This window comes from Urocitellus parryii, chromosome 11 (genome assembly GCF_045843805.1).
Source record: "Urocitellus parryii isolate mUroPar1 chromosome 11, mUroPar1.hap1, whole genome shotgun sequence".
Taxonomy (NCBI): domain Eukaryota; kingdom Metazoa; phylum Chordata; class Mammalia; order Rodentia; family Sciuridae; genus Urocitellus; species Urocitellus parryii.
The window spans coordinates 57,817,105-57,837,381 of NC_135541.1; the positions used below are offsets into that span (position 1 = coordinate 57,817,105).

Below are 20,277 nucleotides of genomic sequence, written 5' to 3' on the forward strand. Positions count from 1 at the left end.
TCATGGCTGTTTGTTTTACAAATGAATATTGGTAATCTTACAAACTCCTTGAAGATAAAATTGAGCTGTTTAGGAAGGTGTTGTAGCTCAGTGCTACTACTTTCAAGTGCATGAAAATTACCTGGGAATCTCATGAAAATGCAGATTCTGGTTGGGTAGGTCTGAGGTTGAAGCTGACATTCTGCACTTCTGGGAGTTCTAGGTTAATGCTATAGCTCCTGTGATGGGCAGAGCCATCCACTGAATAAATAGCAAGTTAGTAGAAACAAGAGTGACTGCCTATCTCCTGTTCTCTCTCCCTTCACCAGAAGGAGCCCCAACAAATAATATCCCACCAGAGGCTCTTTTGTGCATATAGGACCTTGGTCCTGGCCAGGTGAAATCCTTATAGATATAAGGTTACTCAGTCCTTCCAAGAGACTTTTAGAACTGAAATGAAAGGAAGACTAATTTTCCTGCCTTGTAATAAAAGCAAGGGAAATAAAGCTCTGCCGTTAGCAGCCATGTGAGAAAGCCTGTTTTCAGGAAGGGAAAAGGGAGTTCACTGGGAGAAGAGAATCAGGTGAAATTCCAGTCCCCAGTGTGACTTAGAATAGAAACCCCCTCACTACCAAGATTATACAATATATCTTAACATCACTCCAGATAATTCTTCTCTTTGTCTAAATTAGTTCTACTTGCATTTTCATCATTTGAAACTAAAAAAAGTCCTAACATGGGGTGGGGGAAATGCAGCATCCACTGTCTTGAGGTCCTGAATTATCCAAGCATCTGGGACCTGGAATGAAGACAGATCGTCCATTAAATCACATGAAAGGTGTGTTTACAACAGAGTGGACAGGCCATGGAGAGAGAAGACACTAGAAAACTAAGGTTCAGGGAAGGTTGAGGAAAAGCTCTGCTACCTAAAATCGGGGGGAGGGGTAGGCACAAACCCTCCAAATAAAGAGAGGCAAAAAAGTCAGTGGATTGAAATTGTTGGATAGTGTTAAAAGGATGTGGAAAGAAACTGTTATCAAAAACACCTGCTGAAAAGAGAAAAGGACTGTCCCAGAGTAGCAAGGCAATGTTCTTTAGGAGCATCCAGCCCCTGTACTGAGTGGATGTTAGAAGCAAAATAGGTAGAGTCCCGCTCAGCAAAAAACAAAACACTGACTCTTTTCTATAAGCTAGGCAGGCCATGTATGGCATGCCTCACATGTATGCTTTATTTAATAACCCTTAAGAAGGTGTCCTCCCTTGCTTATGGTGTTGTCTGTAAAATCCTAGCAGTCAGACTGGCCCTTCCACACTCAGAAGAGGAAAAAGTGAATGTGGACTGACTCCCCAGGACTGGTATACCGGAGACAAAGCTGAAAGTCCTCACAAGTCTCTGAGAATGTGAGCAGCAAAGGTGAAACAAGAAAGACAGCACCACACTTCCGTGTTTGGAATAAATGAATTTTTAATAACCAGTTTCTTGGTTACACCCTCACTGATACCAATTTTAACAGTCCACACAGTTAAACCAAAATGTACATTTTAAAGCACATTTCCAAAACAGTAAATTTTTTGTACCAAAAGTAAAAAAAAAAAAAAAAAAAAAAAAAAAAAAAAAAAAAAAGCCTGGTTACCACTATCAAGGTGTATTGTCCATGAATTGAAAGACTTTTCTATTTCAGCAGCAGGTACATATGAAATAGGGCAGGTAACAACAGAACAGCAATCCTGACACCCCTTTCTTCATGGTAAATGCCTTTGGGTTGAATCGTAACAATAAAGTAATGAGGCTGGATACCATAAAGAAAAAATGGATACATCTCATTATTTTATAGTCATACCTTGTGGTATATTTATAAAATATTTCTTTCACATGTACAAACAATCTACTACAGATGGGCTTAATTTTGATAGAATCAACTGAAAAAGGTTCTATGTTAATGCAACATTCATTGTAAAGATTCCAGAAACACATGAGTCAAAGTTTCAAATGATAATTCCCACAGTAACTGTAACTCTGCTATACAACATACATAATGGAAGAAAAGTTATCAACATATACCATAGTAGAAAATACTCAGTAAGCAGAAGCAAACTGAGTTATGCTTGCTGTGGGAGTCATCACTTTCAACTAGCTGAGAAAATATAAAAATTGAAACCATAAATGCATGCATTATATTTGTATTTAATTCCAATTTTTTGATCCAATTTAATCAGCTTTGCATTCAAACTACACTTTCCTTTCATAAGCTGCATATAAATATCTTTTGTAATTTTAAAATTCACATCATTTGGTTTCTTTTTTTCACACAGGCTGCCTTTGCAGGATGGCATCATTATACCCTGGCCCTCCCTGAAATGTCAGGACATGTCTGCTGGGATCTATTTATCTATATTTCTTTTCTCCCTGAAGGACATGGTGGGGGAGGAGAAAGAGAATAGCAAGGAGAACAAGAATCACATTGAATAGCTTTAAAAGATAAACAAGTAGAACAGAACAGGGGGGCACTGTCACCATTAACTCCGCCTTAATATCTTCCTAAGCAGAAATAAGAATACCACCACATATTTACAATTCCCAAAATCTTTAGTCATAACATCATCTCATTTGATCCTCACCACAACAACACTATGAGAAAAGGGGGGAAAAAAACAAAACACTTCTTTGTTGTTCAGCTCTTTGTGGCTCAAGGTAAATACATATAAGGATGTGCTTTTATATTATCATTTAAACTCTAAGCCATTTAATTGCACTTAAAATATTTCCTAAGTATACTCACTTACATATGCACAGGATTTGCTTATTATTAAAAGCAGAATATACTTTATGTAAAAAATATTATAGTTATGAGCTAAACTTTAACATATTTTAAGCTTTTTCCTTTAACTATATTCTGAAGATTCAATAGTGAGAGAGAAAAATTTAATTGCCCTTTGAAACTCTGTCTAGGCAAAATTAATCCTGTATATTATATCCAGGATTACTTTTCCCAGTTTGGTTTTAACTAAGAAGGGCACCTTCTATAGCCTCTGAAGAGGAATCTTTACTTTCCAGCAGCCTTTACCATTAGGGTATGTTTCATTATATTCAGGCTAAATTACTTTGGCTCAAGAACAATCATAATTCCTTTACCACACTAACTAGCTCCACCCCACCATGGTGCCTATGACCTTGTGTGTATGTCTGGAGGGTGATATGCTCAAACTTTGTCTTGCACCACTAAGATGAGGTTATTCTGATTTAAGTTTGTTTTTCCTCCTTTCTAGGTACAAAAAGATCCTTCTTTATATAAATTAGATGTATTTTTTCTTCTTCATTTATATAATGTACCAATAAAAAATCAATTAAAATAAACTCAGCCAGCAAAAATCTCAAAATTATATGTCCTAACTATCCTTTGCCTGTGAAAAAATAACAATTCTGCATGTAACTAAAGTACAATATTTAACTGTTAAAAGGTAAACAAATTCTTAGGAATATTAAGAGGTTTTATTATGAAAGAAATTTATCTTTTTGATCTTACTTGTAACTATAAAACTGATCTTTGCAATGAAAAAAAGATTAACACATAAATTCTTGAACAAAAACAGATAAAACACATAAAAGTTTCCCTGGGACATGAACACTGAATTTTCAGTCATTCCCCTCCACCCCATATACAAAAGTTTCAAAAGAAAAATCAGTGTCTGGCATTAATCACAAAGCACAATCTCAATACTATTTCCAGTCATAAAGAAAAACGTGAAGATGGCTGGTAGGCTAAAAATCAGTGATAGAGACAAGAGCTCTTGCATCTTATCAAAGGCCAGGAGAGGGGTGATATATCTGTCAGATAAGAAGGACCATAGTGTGTATGTTTCCATGAAAGTTATCTACTTTACAGTACTGTCCTGAGGGAAAGGGTAGATCTAGCCAGTGGGCAAGACTTAGCTTAACCTGAATGAAATAAAGTCCTTGTTGACCTTCTCTTTCAAGGAGAAACTTGAAGAGGAGGTGATCAAGTCTAGAGAATCACAATATGCTTAGAAATGAAAAACAATAATGTATATTTATTTGGGAAGTCAGTATGTGATTTACAAAGGTTGAAAATTTCTCAGATCAACTACTGACAACAAAAAAATCCTTAAGATTGTCAGTATTACAGATAAAGGAGCTGATTTTTCATTTTTATTTATAATTAAACCTGCAGAATTTCTGGAGTAACTGATAGCAAAATAATAATACAGGGTGCCGGTGGGGCGGAGGGGGTTATGAAAGATGGTGGAATGAGATGGACATCATTACCCTTGGTACAGTATGACTGCACATATGGTGTGACGCTACATTGTGTACAACCAGAGAAATTCAAAGTTGTGCTGCAATTGTGTACAATGAATCAAAATGCATTCTGCTGTCATATATACCTAATTAAAATAAATAAATTAATAAAAAAATAATAATACATTTAAGAATAAACCAAAGGAAAGCTCTGGAAACTACCTAAGGTAAGTGGTCCAATAACAGAAGACTGTTAAATAAATTGTTATAAACTCATACAAGGGATATTATGCAGTCATTCACAATGTATTCTTGAAGAATATCCAAGGAAAATGAAAAGGTAGATAATATGTTATAAAATGAAAAGTTATAAAATGGAGTATTTTATATGAACTCTACTTTGGGAAAGATATATGCATAATTGGTAGAACATACACAAAATTATTAACAGAAGTTACATCATTTACTGAGAATTTAATGTCCCACAATTTTTTCTTTTCCAAAAGAAAAGAGGATAAGATTACAGGAAACTATTATTTTCAAAAAGAATCAATCTACTCTAATCTCTTTGTCCCATTTGTTTCTATGATACACAAAGTGAAAAAAATGAAATATATTTATGGCCAATAAGCGATTGCATTACAAATATTCTTTAAGTTATGAAGTCAATAGTTCATTTACATTTAGTTTTCTTATACTTTTTTCCAATTTACACAAGAGTAATGTATTTTAAAAAACACATAATAACAAATTTGTATCCAAGGTTGAAATTTTCAATATGTTCTTCTTCATATGTCCTTCAGTTTAAAAAATGAATTTCATATGCTTGATTCCGTAAGTTTTGAAGAAAACCATGATAATGAGTGCCCATAATCCCAGAATAAAACCCCCAGGAGGATGCCAGTCTTTCAGCTTCGGTTTCTGCAAAAGAAGGATAACATTGTCAATTTAACAACAGGCAAATAATTCATCAATGGATAAAGCTAATACTAATGGAAAAGAGAAATTTCACTGTCCATGTTTTAAAGGGAAGTAAGTTTAATCAAATTAAATCCATTGGGAAAGCAACAATGGTAAAGACTTCAAACAAAGTAAATATTCCAAAGGGTAAACTGGCTCCTAACAAAGATCCGTTTTAGCTTATATTCTAGTTCCTCAATGGGGCTTTCCTTGATTAACCAATTCACCAACTCTCCTCACCAAAGTTATTCAGTAGTCTTATAGTCCTTCTCACTTTTGAGTTGAGATATTCATTAGTTTTTCAGTTTTATCTGTTTCTCCTAGACTATAGTTCCATGAGGGTCACCTTGTTAAATTCCCAGCACTGACCTACCACAGGGCCTGCCACACAAAAGGAACTTGTGTGTCATACTGAATAAATCAGTGCAAGACAAATGCTACCCAACTTCAGTCATTCCTTCAGATATTCAACAATCACTTGTCTGGAAGCCAGTGTCTTTGATCATGTTTCTCCCTTGATGTAGAATGTTATGCCCTTTCAAAACTCACTATTTCAAGTAATGCCAACTCCTCCAGATTTTTCTTTGAATTCTCATAGTAACTGATCCATAACTATCGACTTTTACTGCTACCTACTATTCTAGTTGCCTTTATTGTTTATCTCTATGCAAAACATCCTAAGGTCAAAATTCATCTGAGTTCATTTTACATGCCCTTCTCCATTCCCCACCTCATAATACCGAGACAGGTGTGTTCTATGTTTTTTTGCCCAGCAAGGACCAGTCTTCTCCACTGAGTTGACTTTTCAACAGTATAATTATGGCCCTATAATTGGAGACTTGTAACAAAAATCTCTTAATGAGTCTACTTATTGAATTATTGGTCAAGATTATAATAGTTATGAGAATCAACTTTCATCAATTCAAAATTAACTTCTTAAACAAGGGAGCCAATAACACCTTAATATCTTAATTTGGATTATAATATTAGAGTTTTAGGAGTTTTTAATCAAATGCTTAATATGAACTGAATTGACACATAGTTTACAATAGTTATATTCTATCTTCATTCCTTTGCCTGTTCTCACCTTCTACCACTTCTTTCAGAAAACTCCCCCAAAATATTATCCATTAAGTCCAATTTTCCTCATGTTACTTTCCATTCAAAAGTCCGTGATGGCTTATGGTCATATGTGTTAAGGATGATGATAAAAGTTCTTACCCTCTGCTATCTTTTTTGTTTGTTGTTCTATTTAGTTACACATTACAGCAGAATGCATTTTGACTCATTGTACACAAAACAGAGCACAACTTTTCATTTATCTGGTTGTACATGATGCAAGGTTGCACCATTCACGCAATCATACACATACATAATGTCCATTTCATACCCTCTGATATCTTAAAAAATAATAAATTCAGCAGTTCTCAAACCATTCAAATAGCAGAGTGCCTGGAAGTCACCGTGCTTTTTGCGTAACACTGTGGCAAACCTTAATTTCAGTAGAAAATCTAGAGTAATTAACGTAAAGCACAGTTGTATTAAAAAATAGGTAATGTAAATAAAAATATCAGAAGCATGTGTTAAAGAAAAAACAAGTATGTGAACCATACAGCTTACTACTCTGTTTTTGTCCTGTTTATTTTCTACTAATCAAACAATTGATAAGTCACATGAAAGCACTAAAAATGTTTAAAAACAAAAATTACTTTCCCACAACCTAAAAAAAGATTATCACTAAACATTATTAGTGGAAGCCCATCTTTATACAACAGCCTGCAGTTGTTCCCTGGGAACCCAGCTTAAGAGCACTGACTTAGGTAGGGAGACAAAGTTCTTATTTCCCCTAACTAGGAGGTTCTGATTTAAAAGACTTTTGAAAACACACACACACACACACACACACACACACACACACACACTACTACAATAGGAAAATTAAAATAAATATGCTCAAAATTTGGCATTAAAGGTAAACTCTTAACTGAGAAGAACAGGCCATAGACAATTGTTTCATAAACCAAAATAAAGAGCTTCAGTGCTAAGAGTTCAGGAGGTGTTTAAAACAAGTCATGTTCAAAGAAAAATGAACACCATTTAAGCTATCATGAGATTACAGAAGTAATAATCAAGTAGTTAACAGCAAATTGTACTTCTGCAGTTATAGAAACTCTTATTACTTCCCAATGAGATGGATTCCCTAGTAATTTTACCACTAGATCTTAAACTTAGCAGCCAGAAATAAGATGACTAAGAAAAACAACATTATTGGAAGTAGTCATTTCTCTGAAGACCCAAGAATAAGCTCTGTCAGCTACTCTGACCTTTTATTCCAAAACTGGTTTGGAGAATTGTGGACGCACTCTTCCTGGTCCTTCAATCTCCTTGATAGTCATGTGTCTCATCCACACCACTGATGTCCATGAGAGACCCACAGAAAAAAGCAAAGTGCTACAGCTAAGTTTCCAAGAGCAAACTCTGAAAGTAATAATGGAGGACTAAGAAATATATATAATTACAAAAATTATAATAAAATGGTACATTTACTCACATTGTAACAATATATGCCAACAAAGCAGCAAATCTTAGTCTTTCAAAAACTATTTACAGTTATCACTTTTATTGCTATATCTCCATTACATCTTTTTGATGAAGAACAATGGAAAATGCATTAGTTGAATATACTTTGGACTCAGTTTAGGAAGGCATCTCATTTAGAATCCCTCAGTATAGCCCCTCCCATCTTCTCACAATTTACAAAGGCACAGAAAAACATGGTAATATACCCTACTAAAATAAAGTTAACCTTTAATGAGAAACCTGATAGTTTCACTATCTGAAAATCTGAAAAGCCAGGTCTAAAATCAAGTTAATAGTTGGCCTAGTTTTCTAATTGCTACATACCATGCAAATTATTGCTTTACTCAAAGAAACATAATAATTCTGCTGCTGAAAGAGACTTTAGTTCACTCCTTTTTTCTGCCTGCTGTTTGGGAGCCTTCCATATAGTAAATAGATTAGTTTACTATGTAGCCAAGTTGTGGAACTCATTCCAGCCTCCTCATGGCACACCTCTTTATACTTCTATTTAAATACAATTCCCAGTAAACAACATGACAGAGGTGGAGAAGCACTAAAAATGGTTCAATGCATCCTAGAAGTTTCAATGTTCACATGAAAATCTCTGCAGAGAGGGGAAAATATAGGAACAATCTTGTAAGTAGTGTGTGTTAAGAAATATTTTACCTTTTTAAAAGTGCCCCCGAATCAGACATAGTGGTAAGGCAGCATTTGATCCTAGTTTAGTTCAGCAGAGTCATATTTGATCACTACCTGCCAGTTACTGGGAACAGTATCACAACCTATCAAACACAGATTAGAGAAGACATTTGTATCTCAGTGGACAGTGAGAAGCATCCACACACTGTTGGCAAATACCAACATCACTCAAAGAAAAACAAAAATCCAAGGTGGGCTCTATGAGGAAAAATACTGTTATACATGAAGGAGAAATTATATCCTGAAGATGCAGAGGAAATGTCTCTGAATATAATTTAATAAGGAACCAAAATAATGTTTGAGAAAATTTGCACTGGCACAGATTCAGATAATGATACACAAGCAACCCAAACCAAGATAATATTATAAAGAGAAAAAGAATACAAGATACAAAAACACAGGCTAAGATTAAAAGGAAATTCAGTATCATAATAGCAAAACTAAAATCCACACAGACTAGGGAGGAACATGTTCCCAGAACATCTTTGAGTCTTTCATTTACCCTATTGTGTTAGACTGATGGCAAATTTGTCCCTAATTCTCCATGCATCTCTGTGTCTATATCTTTCCAACATGGTTCCATAGAAGCTTAAATCAAGAATCTACATCCCTACCTCCTTGAATAAGCTGGTCTAGTAACTTCTTTTGGCCAACAGAATGCAACACAAGTAACAGTCCATTCCAAGTAAAGCCTCAAGAGGCTTTTATTGCTTCTGCTCTTTCTCAGACCTCCCATGAGAAAAAGCCTGAGCTTCCTGAAGAAAAGATACCATGTAGAGAAGAACTGAGGCCTGGCCAATAACTAGCCAACTCCCAGAAAAACCTGCTAACTAATCCAAAGTTGACCATAGGCTCAAGAGAAAGCAAATTGCCCAGCTATATTCAGCCTATATTTCCAACCTCCAGAATCATGAGCTCAATAAATGTTTTAAGTCACTAAGTTTTAGAGTGGTTTATTATGTATCAAAAGCTATGACATATATCAAATGAGGTGACAATGTGGAAGGCAAAACCTTGATTCTTAAAATCATAATAAAACAGAAAATGTTCCCATATACATGCTTGTAGCTTTCTGCAACAACAGTATAAATAAGAATAGTATGAAAGGCAGGTAATTGATCTCCTGTCCACCAGGAACTTTGCTGGAATGAGGAAGGTTTGTCAAGATAATCCCTTCTGACCTTCTTTCAGTGAGAATTCTAGCCTCATTACCAAATCAGCATTAAAGTCCACAACCCAAGTATTTCCACAGGTACCTGACTCATCACTGTTGGACTCAAAGTCATCCATACAAAACACCTGCTGTGCTAAGTTTTGTGAATGTTCTCTACTACTCTCCTCACTAAGGGGATCTGCAATGCTACTCACCCTTACAGTCTTCCTGGAGAGACTCCAGCTGTCACCATGCCAGAAACTGCTCTCAAGGAAATGAAGTGGGGAAATCTGAAACTAACTCACCCAGCTTCACTGTGGCCTCCTTCTCCCAACTAGAGTCTAGAGCTTAAGTCCAGCTCCTTTCCTTTTAAAATTACCAATTAGTGGTAATCAGATGTTGCCCCCTGATGAATAAATGTACATCTCCTAAGATCTTTATGCACTTTATCCATGATAAACCTTCGATGCAGTTAATCTAATCTCAGATTAAGGATGACTTTAAGTTTAATAAAGATTGACTAGAGTTTTCCTTAGACATGATTTTAACTTTTCTGTGACAAGAATATCCACTATTAGCAATAATAATTTTTCTTAGTTGTAGTTGGACACAATATCTTTATTTTATTTATTTAGTTTTATGTAGTGCTGAGGATCTATCCCAGCGCCTTGCACGTGCTAGGTAAGCGCTCTACTGCCGAGCCACAACCCCAGCCCCAGCAATAACTATTTTTTAAATGTTATAAAGGAAATTCTTTTTATTTTGATGATACACCAATCAGTGAAAAAATATAGTCATGTGTCATTATGCTCAAAACAAAAATACATTAAAATATATAAGTCAAAAAAGAGAGCAGATGTGAGATGAGAAATTAAGGATGAATTTGGGGCATGGGCATTAAGAGATGCCAGTTAACTGAATGGACTGAGGTGGGTACAGAAATGGGCCACATAAGTGTTGGGGCTCAGAACAAAATATCCCAATATGGTGCTTTGACATGCTGAAAGGTATTGGCATCCTGAAGGATTCAAAAGCAAGGAATCTCTCATCTCCTGTCCAGGATTCCTCTTTCCCCAGGCAGAACCTACAAACCAGAACCACTCTCCCCAAAGTCAGCCCTAACACCTAGAAAGGTCACTCCCTCCCTTCTGCCTCATCCTTGAAGACCTTCATTCCAGAGGAGTCATCCTTCACATTAACTATTAACATTTATTGGCCATATTACTCTAGAATTTCTGGCCAATCCTATATAACCCTCAGGAAGGAAAGGTAAATTTTCATTATTTGCAGATATTATAATTAGATATCAACACACAACTCTCATAATCACTGAGGATAAATTAGAGAGCTCAGATTTGAGATAAATGTTTAAACACTTAATAGAATAAAAGTGAGTCAGAATATCCAAAGGACTTAAAAACAGCATACTACAGGAACACAGCCACATCAATGTTTATAGCAGCACAATTCACAATAGCTAAACTGTGGAACCAACCCAGATGCCCTTCAATAGATAAATGGATAAAAAAAAATGTGGCACATATACACAATGGAATATTACTTAGCAATAAAAGAGAATAAAATCATAGTATTTGCAGGTAAATGGATGGAATTAGAGAAGATAATGCTAAGTGAAGTTAGCCAATCCCCCAAAACCAAATGCTGAATGTTTTCTTTGATATAAGGAGGCTGATTCATAATGGGGTAGGGAGGTAGAGCATGGGAGGAATAGACGAACTCTAGATAGGGCAGAGGGGTGGGAAAGGAAGGGAGGGGGCATGGAGTTAGAAATGATGGTAGAATGTGATGGACATTATTATCCAAAGTACATGTATGAAGACACAAATTCGTGTGAATATATTTTGTATACAACCAGAGATATGAAAAACTGTGCTCTATATGGGTAATAAGAATTGTAATGCATTCTGCTATCATATACAAATAAAAAATTAATTAAAAAAAGAGAGTCAGAAATGGAAAAAATTTCATTCACAATAGTAATAAAAAAGACAAAACGAAATGAAAAAAAAACAAGTGGGAATACCTCTAACATGAAATGTCAAGTACACAATTTATATTATTCTATAGAAAAGGGTAAACAGTAAACAGTAACAAAAAAAGATACAACTCTATAAACAATAATGTGGTTCTGATGTAAGGACAGAAAAATAAATAAAACAGAACAGAAAGTCAGCAATCACTCCAGTATTCAAGAATTTATATATGACAAAAGAGCTATCACAAATGAGTGTGCAAGGGAATATTATTCTTTCCAGTACTCTAACAATGAATACGAATTTGAAAAAAAAAATCAGCTTTGTTCCTAACTCAACACTAGAAACACCAAAATACACTTTACATGATTTAGAATTAAATATAAATACAGAAAATAAAGAGATAAAATGTAGAAGAATCTGAACAGTAAAGAAACTTATAAGCCTAAATCTAATGAGTGAAAATAAAAAATGAAGAGATTTTTAAAACAAATTTTTAAAAGATTTGTATTTCACAAGTGTATGTCAAATAAATGGGAAAATGTGACAGGAAAGGAGATAAATGAACTTCCCCCAAGTCAACAAGACATAGGATTTATTAATAAATGGAACAGGGAAATGAAAATTTTCACAAAATAACAATTACAAATGACAAATTCACATTTGAAAAACTTCAAGTTTCTTAATTAAAATGTTAAGTATCTCCTCTTTTTAAACTAGTAAATGTTAATTAGGATAGCCAACTTTTCAGAAAAATAATCTATTAGCATGCTCAGAGGTTTTTAAAATATTCATTTCTTCTCACTCCTAGATCTAACTTGGAAATGCTGATAAAGGTTTGGCATGAATACTTTTGTCTCAGTCTTATCTACATCACAAAAATCAGAAAAAAACCTTTGTAAATAAAAGGGGAAATACTGTATATCCACATATCAAACAATCATAAAAATGTTTTCAAACCATTTGAATGACTTGGAGAGATGCTTATCCTATAGTAATAAGGATATAAAAACAAGATACAAATTGAATATGAAATATGATCTGTATTTCTATAACAATATTCAAAGAAGGAAAATACATTAAAGTCTTAGTAGTGTTCCTCTGGGAGAAGTAAGATTTTAGGTGGATTTTAATCTCTTTGAAAAAGGTAGACATATAATGGATATGTACTTTTTAAATTTTGTGGGGGAATATGCAGAAAAGTTTTTATTCAAAGAATACTGAATCTTCACACATTCTTTTCAAAATTGGGAGGTACACAGCAATAAAATTATTTAGTGCTTGATATACTACTTTAACTAAGAGTAACATGAATAGCATGACAGCAATACAATATGATAAAATGCTTTTTCAGTATGTGTTTAATGATATTGCTGCCATATAACAATATTGCTATTTTTAAAACTACTATATGTAACATTTTTAGACATTCTACAATGATTTTACTTATAATCAAATGACAGATTGGTAGAATTATTACATTTTGTAGTACAGCTGTTATTTGAGGTAAGTTCATATTAAAGTATATCTTATAATTTCATTTGTGTCCATTAAAGTTTCTTATAAAATGACTGATTTTATGCAGTTAAGGAACTCTACTATTATTAAATACACTCCTCCTTTTTTTAACTTTCAAAATAACAACTATAATACAAAGGTGAAAAGCATACATAAAACATTGCAATGTGTCATGAGCAAACACTTAAAAAGCTTAAGGGCTACCTATTGTTGAAATGCCTAATATTTCAAATTAAAAAGATAGGTAGTAGCTAAGCAACACTGCACTTTTACTTGTGAATAGTATTTAGGTTTTCCCCTTCATGTTGCTAGGAGAATATTACCATATAACTTCAAAATATTTAAGAGATCATAGATTCAAGTATTAAAATTATGTTAAAAAAGAGAAAACAAGGATTTTCAAAATTGGACACAAGTATTAGTAAGCAAATGAAAAATAGGAATTCTTGAATTTCAATGTTATTCTTTTCTTAAATTATAATCAGTAGCTCAGTTATGCTATACTTTAAGGAAATAAAAAAACATAAAACAATCTACTAAGGTTCCAGTTATACTTCAAGAAAACAACTGCTTTCAACTATCTAATCAGCGATAGTTTATTAGTATCTCCAGTCCATCTATGCCTTTTACATAAAATATGATTTGTACTCTTCAAATAATATTAATATTATAAATCAAACAGTGGTAGGCAGAATTCTAAGATTACCCCCAAGTTTCCCTCTTCTTGAGTTACATGCCTTATAGAATACTTCTTCCTTGACTTGTTCACTGAACAGGATCAGTGAATATGATGGGTATCCCACCTCTGGGTAGACTGCATTAAATGGCAAAAAAGAAGAAATTCTGAGGATGTAATTAAGTTGATTTTCAGTTAATCAAAGAGGAGATTATCATGGGGTAAGGTGGGAGGGCAAGTGGGTGAGGATGTTAAACTAATCAAATGAGTCCATTAAAAGGGGGTCTAGATATGAAGAACAGAATTCAGATAGATATTTTGGAAGCAGTCAAGATGATCTCCTTTTGGTCTCGAAGAACTGAACAGCCATACTGTATAGTGGACCATGGACAGGAGGGAATGGCAGACATGCTTTAGAAACTGAGCTGAGATGGCACCTGGATTAAAGCCTTGAGATCTAAGCAGAGGACCCAACTGAGTCATGCCTATTCTCCTGACCCATGGAAATTGTGAGATAATAACAGTTTTAAATCACTAAGTTTGTTACAGAGCAAAAGAAAATTAATCCACAAACTTGTCCAACAAAGATGAATATATTAATAGAACATAAAATTATTAATTACATTTAATATTTGTTTCTGGGGTGGAAAAACCCTTAAAGTCATTGTTTCATCAGCTTTTTTACCACTGTGAAAGGACCTGACCAGAACAATAGGTTCCATTCCTCACTGCTTGAGGTGAGGCAGAATAACATGGCCAGGGGAAGCTGCTTACATGATGATCAGAAAGCAGAGAAAGAGATCTCCAGCTGCTAGATACAAATATGTACCACAAAGCCACATCCCCAATTCCCACTCCTCCAGCCACACCCTACCACTTCAGTTATCACTCAGTTAATCCCTATCAGGGGATTAATTCACTGATTGGGTTAAGGCTCTCAGAACCCAATCATTTCTCCTCTGAACTTTCTTGCATTGTCTCACATTTGAGCTTTTGGGGGACACCTCACATCCACAATAACAGTCATAATATTCAATTTATGTTAAAAAATAGAAAAGAGAATGAAATATTTCAATCTAATTCTTCCTACTCTTCCATACCTATTTATTTTCTAAGTCCTAGATCTAGTATCACCTCTAAGTAAAGTCTATTCTAATATTCCACCAATAATTAATTTCTTTTCTGGGCATTAGTTTTGTATCTCACACAATAATTTGTGAGTTGATTCCACTATATTCTGATCTGTTTTTAATATTCATATCTAAATTTTACCAAAATATCCTCAGCTTTGAATACAATAAGGCAATCATTATTTTATTATTTCTTTCTTGAAAATAAGAACTATAAAATATTCAAATATGAAAATCATATCAAATGCTAATTTACTAGCCTATGCTTTGGCTTTAATAACAAGAAAAAAAAAGAATTGCAGTAATCAAATAACAATCAAATAACAATCTATTTTAGGAGTTCACAGTGAGAAGTCATCAGTTAAAAAATATTATTTTAAATGTGTGAAAAACATTTTGAAGCTTGAAACATATTATCTAATTTTAGTTCTTAACTAAGTAACCTATAATTCTCTCAAAGTAAATAATAACATTTCATTTATCAACAGTGTCTGTGTCTGTTCAGAGGTAATTAGAATTGTTACTACCTATGAAGGATTAAATGATACGAGAGTTATCTTTCCATCTAAATAACTAAAAAATCAGACAAAAATAAGAAAAATTTTCAGACACTGGGACAAGTTGCAGCAGTTTCTTGTTTTTTTTTTTTTTTTTTTTTTTTTTTAATGCTGAGAGAATAGAAAACTAGTCCTTTAATTGCTCCAAGCTTACTGCCTGGAGGCAGTTCAAGCTGCAGCAGCACAGGGAGGGAGAGCCAACTAATCTTGCTGAGTTGAAAAGACACAGATTAGAATTCAAGGAGGTTTAGGTGGCTAGAATTTGCAGGGTATACACTACTGGAGTCACAAAGAAAAACAAAATTATTTTTAAAACTCCAGGGATCTGCAAATGGGGTCTCCTTAAAATTTTAGCAGCTTTCTAATTCTGCACATGCATGACACTAAACTATATATAAGGCCAGGGATGTAGCTCAGTTTTAGAGTATTTGCCTAGCATGTGTGAGGTCTTGAGTTCAATCTTCAGATCACTAAAAACAAACAAACAATCTGCAGCTGGTAGAGGGGGTAAAAACACCAAAGGCTAAACAATTCCCAGAGCTGGAAACAGTTCATGTTCACACTTATGGAAGTAGACAGAACTTGTAATACACAGAGCATCAGGTCAAAGCTGATGCTAAATCAGAGTATCAGATATGGTGAGACTCTCAAAAAAAATAAAATAAAACAAAGAAAAAGAAAAGGACTATTCTGGATCCTCCTAACACAAGCTAAAAGCATCCACAAAGAAATCAAAGGGACCCCAGAACAAAATCCATCACTCACTACTTAAAACCAAAAATGCAAAATCCAGCAGCTAACAACAGAAAAATATAAAAATGTAAAAGGCAGGGAGTGGGGTGGCAAGCATACAAAGAAGCAAGAAAATATGATACACAGCCAGAAGAGAAAAAGTAATTAAAAGACACAGACCCAAAAATAAAAGAATAGATTGAGTGGACAGGACTGTAAAATAGCTATTTTAAATTGGATGCAGAGGAAAATGTGAACATATAAGGAGAGAAACAGAATGTATAAATAAGACCTGTATGGGATTTTCTAAAGCTAAAATATGATAAATGGTGCAGAAGCTAAAGAGGAATAAATAAAAATGGGGGTAGATCACATAAAAATCAAGGGAGATTAGTATAAAAAAGGGACCAAGTGGTGGGAGGCAGGGAGAGAGGGGGAAGTGCTAGGGAAGGATATTGACAAAATTGTATTGCTACATTGTATACATGTACAAATACATAACAATAAATCCCATCATTAAGTACAACTATAATGCACCAATAAAAAATGTGAAAAATATGATATATGAAATGAAAATGCTTTGGATGTAATTAACAGCAGATTGCACACTACAGAAGAAATATCAGAGAATAGGTAGCAGTAGAAATCATTCAAAAAGAAGCACAAGGGGAAAAAAAGAGGCAAGGAAAAGAATAAACAGAGTCTAAGTAACTACAGCACAATATCAAGTAGGATAACATTTGTACAACCGGATTTCCAAGAGCAAAGAGAGAAAAAGAACTAAAATAAATAATGGTTGAAATTCTTCCAAATTTCAAAAAACTACAAACTATCAAATTTACAAGCTCAATACCAAGCAAATAAAAACTAGAGAAAACCACACAAAGGGACATCACAATCAAAATACTGAAAAACAATGAAAAATGTTCTTTTTAAATAGACATGACAGTAGAGTGGATTTTGACATATACATATAAGAACTTCCCATTCTTGTGGTTATACATGATGTGGAGTTACACTGGTCATGTATTCATATATGAACACAGGAAAATTATGTCCAATTCATTCTACTGTCTATCCTATTCCCATTCCCCATCCCTTCCCTCATTCTCCTTTGTCTAATCCAATGAACTTCTATTCTCCGCCCCAGCAATAAACACAAACAACTTATTTGTGTGCTAGCAACCGCATATCAGAGAAAACATTCAGCCTTTGGTTTTTTGGGATTGGTTTATTTCGTTTAGAATGATAGTCTCCATTTCCATCTATTTACCAGAACATGTCATATTCATTTTTTATGGCTGAGTAATAGTCCATTGTGGATATATACAACATTTGCTTTATCCATTCATCTGTTAAAAGGCACCTATGTTGGTTCAATAGCTTAGCTACTGTGAATTGAGCTGCTATAAACACTAGATGCGGCTGCATCACTACAGTATGCTGATTTTAAGTTCCTTGGGTATATACTGAGGAGTGGGATAACTGGGTCAAATGATGGTTCCATTCCAAGTTTTCTGAGGAAACTCCATTCTGCTTTCCACAATGGTGGCATCAATTACCAATTTGCAGGCCTACCAGCAAGTGTACCTTTTCCCCCACATCCTCACCAACATTTACTGTTACTTATATTCTTTATAATTGCCATTCTGACTGGAGTGAGATGAAATCTCAGTGTAGTTTTAATGTGCATTTAAGAGACTGTTCTTACAGAACAGGATTTAGCAAACTATAGTACCTGTGCCAGGCACCTGATTTTATAGTTTTACTGGAACACAGCCATGCTGATTAATTTATAGCTTTTCTACTGCAGTTTTCACACTACATCAAAAGTTGAGTAGCTGCACCAAGACCATGAGGGTATGTAGCCCACATATCCAAAGTATTTACTATTTGGTCCTATAAGGGAGTTCGTAAGCCACTGGTACACAGGAATAAAAATCAGAATGTTTGAAGATGGGCTGTCAGAAACCATGGAGGACAGAAAGCAATGGAAAGACATCTTTAAAGTGCTGAACGAAAAACCACTGTTAACCAAGAAATCTAAGCAAAACATACCAAGTGTAAATACCTTTCATATATAAAAGGGAAATAAAACATCCTTTAGTAGAACAAAAGCTTTGAAAATTCATCAGCAGACCTATGCCACAAGATATGTTAAAGGAAGTTCTTCAGGCAGAAGAAAAATTATACCAGATGGAAATCTGACTTACGCAAATAAGTGAGGAGAGACAGAAATGATAAATAGGTGTCTTTGTTCCTAGATTTCTTTAAAGGTAATTGATTATTAAAAAATAATAATAATAATAATATGTTGTGGGTTTTATAATATGAAGAATCAAATGTATATAGCAGCATAAAGTATAGAAAGGAAAAATTAGAAATATAAATTTCTTATGCTATACTTTAGTAAACAGATAAATTGAAGATGCATAATATAAACTCTAGAGCAACAAAGTGAATTCACTAATAAATTAATAATAGAGAAAAAATAGAATCATACCAATAAAACCAAAAGAAGGCAAGAAAAAAAGTCAAGGGAACCAAATGGGCAAACGGAAACAGCAGTATACTTATACCCACACATAATTACGTTAAGCAAAAGGGTCTAAACAATTAAGAGATTATTATACTGAATGAAAACAAAACTTACTGATATGCTGCCTATAAGATACTGATATTTACTTTAAATTTAAAGCAAAACTGGTGCTCACTACAAAACTTTCTGATTATGAATGTATACCAACTAGTCATATTCTTGTCAAATGAAATTTTTTACATGTACACCTAGTTTTACTAATCAGATATAAATGGATCAATGATTTATTATTTTAGTCACATAATAAATATGAGCTGAGTGCCTACCATACACCAGGCATTGAATTAGGGACTAGGATATAATGATAAGCAGACAGACATAATCCTTGGAGTTTACACTGTGGTGAGAGAGATCAACAATCAAATTGTAAAATACAAAAATAATTATAAGTAAAAGTCCTTTGCAAAAGCCCTCTGATAGAAGGAATTCTGGTTATTATTTTCTTTCTAAAAGGGTTTGCAAAATTCCTTTGAGTAGCAAGTAGATGTTAGAAGGAACTGATATTTAAATCCCCAAAGAAACCTGCAGAACATTATTCTTTATTTGATTCTGATCTTCAATAGAAATTACCATTTCCTGCCAATTTTAAAATGAATGTAGTAAAAGGGTTAAGTGCTGGTGAATTCTCTTCGCCCAATAATTGGGCAGTAACTAAATAAGTGATCAATAACACTTCCTTATTTTAACCCATTTGTGTCCTAATAAATAACATTGTGCTCTTAAAAACACTCTTCTAAATATGGAGGAGGAAGGGAGGACTTAAAAGGAGAGAGGAAGAAGAAAGAAGAGGAAGTTAACATTAGTCAAAAATCAGTATTTGGGTGGATACCTTGCTCAGTGATAAAGCAGTTGCCTAGCATGCATGAGGCCCTGGGTTCAATCCCCAAAACCATATAAAAAATAAACAAAAAGATTTTAAAAAGAAGAAAGAACCAGTATTTGTTGAGTGTCAAGAATATGCCAGATGCTCTATATACATTATCTTGTAGGAATTCTTCATTGAAGTTATCATTTATCCCAGTTTACCAGATGAAGAAGTAGACTAACAGGTAAGAAAATTTCCCAAGGTAACAAAACTATTAATTTTGGTTTGAATTTAGTTCTGACTCATTCCAAAAGCTTTTTATTTTTTTGGTGGGGGGAGCAGTACTAGGGATTGAACCCAGGGGTGCTCCACCACTGAGCCACATTCTCAACCCTCCCCTCCCCTCTTCTCCCCTCCTCTTTCCTTTCTTGAGACAGAGTCTCACTAAGATGCTAAGGCTGGCCCTGATCCTCAGCCTCCAGAGTTGCTGATTTTACAGGTATGCATCACTGTGCCCCATGATCATACTCTTTTGACTATACCACAATGTTTTCTAACCTTAAGACAGACACTTGAAAAGTTGAGAAATTGTAATTTTTCAAATATCTGAAGATGGTTGGCAGATGGAACCAAGATT

General features: G+C 34.2%; 1 protein-coding gene across 1 annotated transcript in view; it reads right to left on the minus strand.

Annotated features, from left to right (window-relative positions):
• Positions 1-1,474: 1,474 nt before the first annotated feature.
• Pigk (phosphatidylinositol glycan anchor biosynthesis class K) overlaps positions 1,475-20,277 on the minus strand; it is a 128,744-nt gene continuing 109,941 nt past the window's right edge. The window contains exon 11 of the mRNA XM_026409712.2: positions 1,475-5,158. Within this exon, the coding sequence (XP_026265497.2) occupies positions 5,042-5,158 (117 nt within the window). The 3' untranslated portion in view covers positions 1,475-5,041. The remainder of the gene's footprint in view (positions 5,159-20,277) is intronic.